At 49.1% G+C, this 10,582-nt stretch overlaps 1 protein-coding gene and 1 pseudogene across 1 annotated transcript; one reads left to right on the forward strand and one right to left on the reverse strand.

Annotated features, from left to right (window-relative positions):
* Nucleotides 1–3,160: 3,160 nt before the first annotated feature.
* On the reverse strand, nucleotides 3,161–3,495 carry LOC125519440 (basic leucine zipper 23 pseudogene; annotated as a pseudogene).
* Nucleotides 3,496–7,766: 4,271 nt separating this feature from the next.
* On the forward strand, nucleotides 7,767–9,227 carry LOC147962202 (uncharacterized). Its single transcript, XM_087534086.1, has 3 exons — nucleotides 7,767–8,086; nucleotides 8,196–8,883; nucleotides 8,994–9,227. The coding sequence occupies exons 1-3, from the start codon at nucleotides 7,767–7,769 to the stop codon at nucleotides 9,225–9,227; spliced, it is 1,242 nt and encodes a 413-aa protein (XP_087390212.1).
* Nucleotides 9,228–10,582: the final 1,355 nt, after the last annotated feature.

Below are 10,582 nucleotides of genomic sequence, written 5' to 3' on the forward strand. Positions count from 1 at the left end.
GGAGGAGAAGCTTCCCTTGGCCGCTTGGCGGGAGCAGTGGCGGCGGTCTGAGACGACCCCGCTCCAGCTGTCGTCGCGGCGTGAGAAGCGGCAGGAGCAGAAGCGGTGGTCCGGGAGGGCCCCACTCCAGTTGTCGTCGCAGCATGAGGCGCTCCCGCGGCAACGGTGTTTGCCGCGGTGGAGCGTGTCACGCGGTGCGGCGACTGTTGACCCGCTTGCCGCTCCGCTACGTCACCGGCCTTGCGGAGACGCCTTCTTGGTGGGGATGGAGGCTCTGCTTGCGGCGAGCTGTCTGAAGATGAAGTGGAAGACGAATTGATTTTCAGCGAGCCGCTCGTATCCTTGGCGGGCTCGCTCGACTCGACGTTCTGCCCGGCAAGCTCTTTCTCGCCGGCAGGCTCCTGTCGCTCGGCACGGCTTCCCGCCTCCACTGCATCTGCCTCCTCCACGGTGAATCCAAACTCGCCCGCGGCTGCGGCTGCTGCCGCCTCTTCCAGCCTGGTGGCGATCAGTGCCATCTCCGCGTTGGTGGTGTCGCGGGTGAGGCCGTCCTTCTCGTCGGCGCGGATCGCCACTTCTATCAAGTCATCGAAGAACTGCTGCACGACGTCGTCTGCAGGCTCCTGCCAAGTTGGCACAATTCCATGCGAGTCGCACTCCGGCATCATTGCACGGATGCGGTCGAGCGAGGAATTGTTGCACAACGGAACGACGCCCCCCGGCAACCTGAAAACTTCGGGATGTTGGGGGTCATACTTGAAGAGCTCTTGGAGCATCGCGTTGAGCTCCAGAACAGTAAAGTTGTAGTTGAGGCCCGGCCGCAGCCTCATGATATCCGCCGCATTCTTGAACTCCCAAGTGGGTCTCCCCCGTTCCTGCAGGGGGGCGATGCGGCGGCGAAGAAAATCTGCGCCAACGGCGCCTACAGTAAGCCCAGCAAGCCTGAGGCGCAAGATCCTGGTGACGGCAATCTTCAGCCTGTCGTCTTCCGGGGCCACGTCACTCCAATCGCTGCCGCGTGCTACTGGGGTTTGGCGCCGGGTGGTGAATGGCTGCGGATTCTCCTCGTCAATCCAGCACCAATCTGCTCTCCACTCCTCCCACTTGCCGCGGAACTCTCCCTCCAGATAGGTTTCTTTCTTGCCGGCCCTCGAGATCCAGGCGATTCCGCCGGATAATGGCTCCCCTCTCTCTACTCGGGGTATGAAGAAATGGCGAAAGAGGGCTACGTTGGGATGGACTCCGACAAAGTTTTCGCAGAGATGTGCGAAAACTGCCATGGTCAGAACGGCATTGGGGGTGAAGTCAAGGAGGTGAAATCCGTAGGTATTCATGATGTCGCAGAAGAATTCAGAGAAAGGCGGGCAGAGCCCGTAGTAGAAGAACAGAGCGAAGAAGGGGTATCCATTTGGGGCCTTCTTCCAAGCGGCGGCGGGGAGTACCTTCGTGCACGGATGCGCTCGCGTCTCCGCCGACTAGAAGAGGTAGTAGTTCTCCCTCAGCTCCTTCGCGACAAGCTTGGGGGGAAAACTGCGCGCTCCTTCCGCAGCGCCGCAAGCCGCTGTGCCTCGGTCGACTTCACGACCTTCCCCTTGTCGGCTTTTGGAGCCATGGCGGAAGTGGTGGAGGAGATTGATGGCGTTGGTGGCGCTGGTGGCAATGGGGGGCGGAGCGCTGCTCTCTTTCGGCTTTGGGAAGACAAGGGAGCGGCGGAGATTTCTGAGATTGGAAGCAGCAACAGGCGAATGTGCGAACTGCCCCTGTTTCCCCTGCTTATAAAGAGGGAGGGGGCGGACGTTCCGCATTTCCGAATAAAGTAACCACCCACGATCTCTCCCACGACGCCGCATTCAACGCGTGCCGTTCGGGGAGGGCGCGGTGGATACGGAGTGAGATACGGCGTAACCTAGGCCGCGCGTGCCCGTGCCCTGTTTTGGGCCTGGCCCAACAGCGCTCGGCACCGTGTATGGCCCAGGCCCGGGGGCTCCTGTCGATGTAATAGAGTAGGGGTACCCTAGTATCCCGAACTTGTGCACGGGCAGTCGCAGCATCCCGCGGCAAGGCTTGCCGGGTGACCGCCAAGGTCCTCCGTGGTTCCCCTGGAGCCATTCAAGGAGACAAGACCCCGGCAAGAGGAGCTTGCCGGGAAGGCCAACCAAGGCACCTCAAGACCCCAGCAAGAGGAGCTTGCCGGGAAGGCCGCCCAAGGCACCTCAAGGAAATTGCCGCGACGCGCCTCGCGTCCCGGCAAGGCCCGGTGAGCGACAAGCTCCCGGACGCGACAAGACAACGACCGCGGCAAGGCGCTTGCCGCGGCAAGCCACCACTCCGTGCCCGCGCTCCAGCACATCCACCAATGTGTCGCTCTGGGACCCTTCCCAGCGTACGTGGCGGGAGGCTGTGCAGCCAGCGGTGAGCGGTGGCAAGCGGCGCTGACAAGATTGCTGCCGGGGCGAGCGGTGGCGTCCCTGACAGCCCCTTTTACACTGTTTAGGCGACGCAGACGGGCATTTAAGGCCATTTTCCCCTGCCGTCAGGGTTAGGTATGATACACTGTAGCAGGTAGCTGTACCAACCGCAACACCTTTCCCTTTTTGCCCTTGTCTACGTTGCCACCTGTCGGCGACCCCTTGAGCATATAAAAGGAGGCCCATGTGCAACATAGAGGGGGGTTCGAACACTCACGCTCGGTCTCGTTAGCTGCTGGTGTGTACTGTAGCACTCCGCGCTCCCGAGCAAGAACTCAATACAAACCACAAAGCAGGAGTAGAGTTTTACGCATCCGTGCGGCCCGAACCTGGGTAAACTGCTCGTGTGCTTCGCCTCGATCCGCTCTTTGCACGGCCTCCGCCCCCGCCGAACCGAAAGGGACTCGGCCCGCCGGTCCCATAGGTGTCCGTGGATCAGTCCCCCGACATCCTTCTTAAAAAAAACCCAGCGCCTGGTAGGTGCTGACGCGTGGCTGTCTTTTAGTCCCGGTTGGTGTTACAAACCGGAACTAAAAGTCCTCCTGCATGGGCTCCCCACAACGGTCATGTGGAGCACCTTTAGTCCCGGTTCATAACCCAACCGAGACTAAAAGTTGGTGCCTTTAGTCCCGATTATTTAGTCCTGGTTGTAGAACCGGGACTAAAGACCCTTCAAAACCGGGACTGATGCCTTATTTTCTAATAGTGCTTCTCACTAGCTGCTCGTTGAGGGCCCTGAGACGGGCCGCCTCCTCCCGCAGCATCGTCGTGTGCTTCTTCTTCTTCTTGCGGTACTTGTGCACGGCTGCCAGGTTGCCGTGCGGGTGGCGCTTCTTGCTTCGGGAGGTGGCGTGGTCGTCCTCGGGCTCGGCGGGGGAGTGGACGTGGAGGCAGGTGTGGGTGTGGGGTCGTATGCGGGCAGGTTGCAGGTGTGGGTGTGGGTGCAGCACGCGAGGTGCTCCGCCGTGCCCCCAAGGACGTCGTCGAAGTAGCTGCCCGTGGAGAAGGCCAGGTCCCCATCGTCCATGGCCGCGATTTGCAGCGAACCGGAGACGCTTAATTAGCTTGTGTGCTCACGTGACGCTTGCATTTGTTGCATATTTTTTCGCGGAAGGTGTCGACATGATGAGAAATACTTCAACGTGGACCAAAGGAAGCCACTTCCGTTAAAAAAAGCAAACGCCAGCGATTGATTCATCCACGTATTTTCTTCGTGAAAAAAGAAGCATCTGATGCGGAGTCCTGGGACAATTTTTTTTACTGAGGGGTGTGTCCTCCTCCAGGCTACAAACTCTTCCCAGAAATGGTTGCCTTCAATCGATCGATCGTAGGTGAGCGTCCACCGCGTCGGATCGATTCTTTATTGACTAGTCGAGAGCCAACCTTCACATATTTCATATTTCTGCAACTCAATCATTGTTTCAAAACGTCCCGCAACTAGGCCCTCGTTGCAAACCGGCCCAACCACGTTGCGCGCACGTCACATGTCCGTCATCTCTCACCCATGTTCGTAGGGACCTTCTAGTCCGCGTCTTAAGCGCTGGCTAGGAGAAACGACGCCCAGACGCACGCCTTATGGGCTAGGCCAGGAAATGTTTCAAAACCAGGCTGCTCGTTCCAGAAACCGTTTCACGGTCGCTCCTCAGGGTTGACTAGTTGACCGACAACAGTTGACTTTTGGGCACAAATACAAAAAAATGATTTTTTCTTTCAAAAACCAATAAAATTAGTGAATTCAGATATGTTCAAAGATTTTGAAAAAAAAGTTCACAAACTTCAGAAAATCCATAGATTCGAAAAAAAGCTCATCGATTTTGAGAAAAAGTTCACAAATTTGAAAAATAATTCATCAATTTTGAAAAGAAGTTCTTAAATCTTATTATTTTTTCTGAAATCTGAAAAAGTTCAAACATTATAATTTTTTTAAGTTTGACAAATTTCGTCATTTTTTAAAAAATCCTCGATTTTGAAAAAAATCAACTATTTTGGAATATTGTGTTATCCATTTAAAAAAATTGACATATTTTGTAAAAATGTTCATAAATTCGAAGAAAGTGGTCTGATTTGAAAAAAAATCATGTATTTAAAAAAATAAAAAAAGGAAGGATAAAGAAAGGATAAAAGCGTGCAGAAAACTAAAAAAGAAAAAACCGGTCAGAGTTTGTGAGTCACGAGGTGGTCCTTGTCCCAACGCTTAAAACACGTTCCGAAAAGCTTTTCCAGTTTTAAAGTAACGGCAAAGTCTTGAATCGAAAAGTGTCATGCAGGTGCAAAATCTATGGACAACCAAAGAATGTCATGCAGGTGCATCCCCGGCCCGTCCAAGACGAAAAGCCCATTTTCTGTCATGATTTTTTTGTCATAGAAATAGAAGCCCAGCACATCTATGATGATACGTGTTTTTGTCATAATTATTATCATATAAGTGTCATAACCATGACATTTTTTGTTCGGGTCATATTGTCACGGATGTGCCTTTTTTTAGTGTAGGCGACTGTGTTTTTATGTCTTAGGCGATTTGGAAGGTGTGCGGTGGTTTAGGCGCCTTGGTTCGACGGGTCCGACTTAGTTTTAAAATGAGTTAATACATGTTTTAGTACATAAACTTGTGGTGGTGGGAACAGTTTCATACAAAAACTAAAAAACCCCAAAAAAGTAGTACATGAACTCTACTGCCGTAACAAACGCATACAAATCTGTCTGAACTAGTCCGCGTGGAGTGCCACGTCAACAACCTGCATTTATCTAGAAACCCCCCGGACTTGTCGCAAAATTCAGTCTTTCGTCCTCACTCGCGCCAGGCTGAATAGAGTTAAACAAAAACACCCTCGACGGTTCAGATATACAGCCGACGCCCTCGTAACCCCTCCCCAAACCCCTCCCCTGTCTCGTCCTCGACGGCGACCCAGGGTGACACCGTCTTGGGCGTGGCGGCGCCGGCGATCGATGGAGCCGCGACTTCGTGAACCAGGGGAGTTCCCTCCCGAGTACGGTATGTACCGAATCCCTTCCTCTATACCGCAATTGGGAACCTAATTGGCCTGGGTTTGGTTAGGTTTAGGTGGCCCAGATGATCAATCCATGTTCTTCATATTTAGTGCTGAATAGTAGGTGTTTTCTGTGTGGATTGGTATGAGTTTCCTGTGCGGATTGATGGTAGACTAGGTTTTTGGGGATCGAGGCTGCAATCAGGAACCTAATCGGTGTGGGTTTGATTCTGTAGTTGATGTGCTGCTGTTGTAGTTTGTCTGGTGCTGTTGATGGGGATTAAAGAGGTGATTTTAGCATTCAGATGCCGTTGAAGATACCAATATGGAAGTGTAGTTTGTCTACTACTATTGATAGGAATCCATGCCTCTGTACTTCTGTTTGTAACATTGTAATGATGTCCATGTGTTGAGTCCATGTCTGCTGATGAAAACTTCAGTTTTTAACTGCACATGTCTACTGCAATTTCAGATCAAAAGAGTGTGTACTGCAATTTCAGTTCCAGTTTAAAAGAGTGGGCAGAAAACTGAACTTAAGATCACTGCAAAATGAAGTGTGTACTGCAATTCCAGTTTAAAAGAGTGGATTTTAATTTATGGAAGTGTGCATTTGTCAGAAAGAGTGCATTTTTAACAAGCGTTCATTTCTACTGCATTTTTAAATTACTAATATGTTCGGGTGCACATATCTTCAGTTACAAATATGTTAGTACATTTACTGCCATGTCTCTCTTCATTTAGAGTTATCTTCACTGCCTATGTCCATTTTCACTTATATATTTCTCCAGTTACAGTTTTATTCAGTGCATATGTCCACTTATGTGTTGAATTGCATACATAAGTAATTCAGTTGCTGAGTTTTGAAATGTTCCGCTTTGTGCAGTGACAAATGGAGAAGACACTCAGTTGTTTTCAGTTGAGTTTGAGCACAATGGGATATTCATAGGGCAGGGTACAACTACAAACAGATCATATACAAATATTGGATGTACACATGATGCTTTCGACTACTGCCATGTTGATACATGGTCATTGGGCATGGTGAAGTACTGTTTGTCCAGGTTGGATTATGATGCCCAAAATAAGGACTGTTTGTGGACGAGGAAAACAAAATAAGGACTTTGTATGGCGACGATGTCATACTCAATAGATGCCCAACACTACCTAGAAAATTGCCAAGGTCTGGTCAGTTTGGAGAAGGGACTTCTGGTTCATATGCAGAGGAGGCGAGGGAAGAGGAGGAAACAGGGGAGGAGGAGGAAGCAGGGGAAGCAGAAGATGCACAGACCGACTCGGACTTTTATGAGAGTGACTTTGACTGCGAAGATGGGGATGATGATCTGTTTGCTGAGAATGTGGATCCAGAGTTGAATGACAATAATGAGAAGCAAGCTGAAATATTTGACGAAGAGGACCCATTAGATGACGATAACCTCAATCTGTCCAAGGAAGAGCTTGAGAAGCTTAATTACAGATTTAGAGTATTCAATCTAGAGCTGGATAGCAACAACCCAATGTTCAGGGTTGGCTTGGTATTTGGAGAAATGAAAGAACTAAGGGCTGCACTCACTGCATACAGTGCCAAAAATAGAGTTAAAATCTATAAACCAAGGAATGAGGCAGAGAGGTTAAACGCATCATGTCAATCTGATTGTCCTTGGAAGCTTAAAGCTTCAAAAGACAATAGAACAGGCAGCATTGTTGTGAGAGAGTACAATGGAGACCACACATGTCAGAAAATATGGAACTCCAAGTGCTTGACAGTTAAATATCTCACACAAATGTTCATAGATGAATTTAGAGACAATAAGAAGATGGACTTGGTTACATTTGGAAGAAAAGTTCAGAAACAGTTTAAGTTGCTACCAGACAGAATGAAGTTGGGCAGAGCCAGGAAAGAAGCATTGAGGATCATTAATGGAGATGAAGTAGATCAGTATAGCATGCTATGGGATTATGGCCAGGAATTGAGGAGAAGCAACCCTGGAAACAAATTTATAGCTTGCACAACAAAGGTGAAGGAGAAGGATGACCTAGAGCCAAAGGATCATCTATCATCACTATATTGGTCTTATGATGCATGCAAGAGAGGCTTCTTGAATGGTTGCAGGCCAATAATCTTTGTTGATGGATGTCACTTGAAGAGCAAGTACAAAGGGCAGTTGCTTACAGCTGTGGGCATAGACCCAAATGACTGCATCTTCCCAATTGCCATGGGCATGGTTGAGGTGGAGTCCACATTTACATGGGAATGGTTCCTCACTACACTAAAAATGATCTAAATATTCTCAACACTTCTCCGTTCACTATCATGAGTGATAGGCAAAAGGGATTAATCAATGCTGTTGAAAAGGTCTTCCCAGATGCAGAACACAGATTTTGTGTTAGACACTTGTACCAGAACTTTCATCAAAAGTTCAAAGGTGAAACAATGAAGAATATGCTTTGGGCCATTGCTAGGTCTACAAATATGGACAAATGGAAATTGAATAGAGACAAGCTCAAGGAGGAGAATGAAGCAGCTTACAATTGGTTGGATAGGAAGCACCCAAACCAGTGGGTCAAAGCATTTTTCTCAGATTTCCCGAAGTGTGACATACTACTGAACAACATGTCAGAAGTATACAATAGGTGGGATTTGATTGAACTTTAATGATTTGTTACTTGAGCATTTGTGTTGTCACTTCAACATTTGTTACTTGAGCTAATTATGTATTGTGTCATTTGTATGTACTTGCAGCTACATCTTGGATGCAAGGGAGCTTTGCATTGTGTCTATGCTAGATTGTATAATGCACAAGATGATTGTAAGGCAAGACAGTAAGCAGAGGGAAGCAATGGAGAAGTGGACAGGAAGAATCTGCCCCAAGATCAGGAAGAAGTTGGACAAGAATGCGGAGTACTCTGGTAACTGCTATCCAACTCATTGTGGTCTTGGAGTATATTCCGTTGAGTCTGGAAACAACACATACATTGTAGACATTCCTGCTAGGTGTTGTGATTGTAAAAGATTTCAACTTAGTGGGGTGCCCTGCAATCATACAATTGCTTGCTGTAGAGCTGATAGGATAGATCCAGAAGAGTTGGTCCACAAATGCTATAGTATAGAAACCTATCTAAAGGCATATGGTCACAACATCATGCCTATGAGAGATAAAGCTCACTGGCAGAAAATGAATGGGATTAGAGTACACCCACCAGTTTTCACAAAGGTAATGGGCAGGCCACCAAAGAATAGGAAAAAGACCCCAGAAGAGAAGAAGAAAAAAGATGGTAGTATATATCTCAACAAGAAGGGTGTGACCATGCATTGCTCTATCTGTGGAAAATCCGATCATAACAAGAAAGGGCATGACAAGTACATGGCAGCAGAAGTTGAAGCTCAACTAGATGAAGAAGAAGAAATAGAAGATCCTTCAATTCTTCAGGCAAGTCACTGAATTTTGCAACATATATACTTTTTGCAAGTTACTAAATTATGCAACATAGACAATTCTGCAAGTTATCCAACTTAATTATGCATGTATTATCTTTGCAGGACATAATGCCAGCAAGACTAAATCCCAGGTTGGACCCAATGAATGTTAGAACTAGCATGGTGTACATGATGGGCCATGAGGTAAAATTCATAAAGCAAGCACTTGTTTTTTTAGTATCACATAACTGTATTTCTTGCACTTCTCCTAGCACTTGCACTTGTATAAATCTAGTTATTTCTCTTGCTTATTATAAATCCAGTTATTTTGTTTGCATCTTCACATTTGCAGGATAGAGCATATGTCCTCTTCCAAACCCATTGAGGGAGTCCTGGATTAGGGGGTGTTCGGATAGCCGAACTATACCTTCAAGCCGGACTCCTGGACTATGAAGATACAAGATTGAAGACTTTGTCCCATGTTCGGAAGGGACTTTCCTTGGCGTGGAAGGCAAGCTTGGCGATACGGATGTTCAGATCTCCTACCATTGTAACCGACTCTATGTAACCCTAACCCTATCCGGTGTCTATATAAACCGGAGGGTTTTAGTCCGTAGGGCAACATACACATCAACAATCATACCATAGGCTAGCTTCTAGGGTTTGGCCTCTCTGATCTCGTGGTAGATCAACTCTTGTAATACCCATACATTCAATATTAATCAAGCAGGACGTAGGGTTTTACCTCCATCGAGAGGGCCCGAACCTGGGTAAAACTTCGTGTCCCCTGCCTCCTGTTACCATCCGGCCTAGACGCACAGTTCGGGACCCCCTACCCGAGATCAGCCGGTTTTGACACCGACATTGGTGCTTTCATTGAGAGTTCCTATGTGCCGTCGCCGTCAGGCCCGATGGCTCCTACGATCATCAATGGCGATGCGGTCCAGGGTGAGACCTTCCTCCCCGGATAGATCTTCGTCTTTGGCGGCTTTGCACTGCGGGCCGATTCACTTGTCCATCTAGAGCAGATCGAAAGCTACGCCCCTGGCCGTCAGGTCAGATTCGGAAGTTTGAACTACACGGCCGACATCCGCAGGGACTTGATCTTCGACGGATTCGAACCACTGCCGAGCGCGCCGCACTGTCACGACGAGCATGATCTAGCTCTTCCGCCGAATAGTGCCCTGGAGGCCGCACCTGCATCGGCTCCGGTCCCTGGTTCGGAGCCGACTGCGCCGATCGAGTATGGGCGGTTGGACGCCGCCTCGGGGGCTGCGATCCCAACGGCGGTTGAGCCGAACACCAGCCCCGTACTCTGCAAGACTCGTGACTCCATGGAGCCGAATTCTTCTCCGGACTCCGAACCCTCCACGCCCCTGTCGAGCGAATCCGATTGGGCGCCGATCATGGAGTTCACGGTCGCGGACGTCTTTCAGCACTCGCCTTTCGGTGATATCCTGAAATCACTGAAGTCTCTCTCTTTGTCGGGAGAGCCCTGGCCGGACTACGGTCAGCGAGGTTGGGCACGGACGATGAAGAAATTCAAAACCCACCCACCAACCACTTTGTAGCCACTGTCGACAACTTAACCGACATGCTCGACTTCGACTCCGAAGACATCGACGGTATCGACGCCGATGAAGGAGATGATGAAGAACCAGCGCCTACTAGGCCCTGGAAAGCCACCTTGTCATATGAATATACATGGTGGA

This window comes from Triticum urartu, chromosome 7A, assembly GCF_056163025.1.
Source record: "Triticum urartu cultivar PI428250 chromosome 7A, HENAU_Tu73, whole genome shotgun sequence".
NCBI lineage: Eukaryota > Viridiplantae > Streptophyta > Magnoliopsida > Poales > Poaceae > Triticum > Triticum urartu.

Coding starts and splice junctions, on each gene's coding strand:
- LOC147962202 (XM_087534086.1), top strand. CDS start 7,767: ATGAGTGATAGGCAAAAGGGATTAATCAATGCTGTTGAAAAGGTCTTC. Junction 8,087..8,195: donor ATGTCAGAAGTATACAATAG/GTGGGATTTGAT, acceptor ATGTACTTGCAG/CTACATCTTGGATGCAAGGG. Junction 8,884..8,993: donor AAGATCCTTCAATTCTTCAG/GCAAGTCACTGA, acceptor TTATCTTTGCAG/GACATAATGCCAGCAAGACT.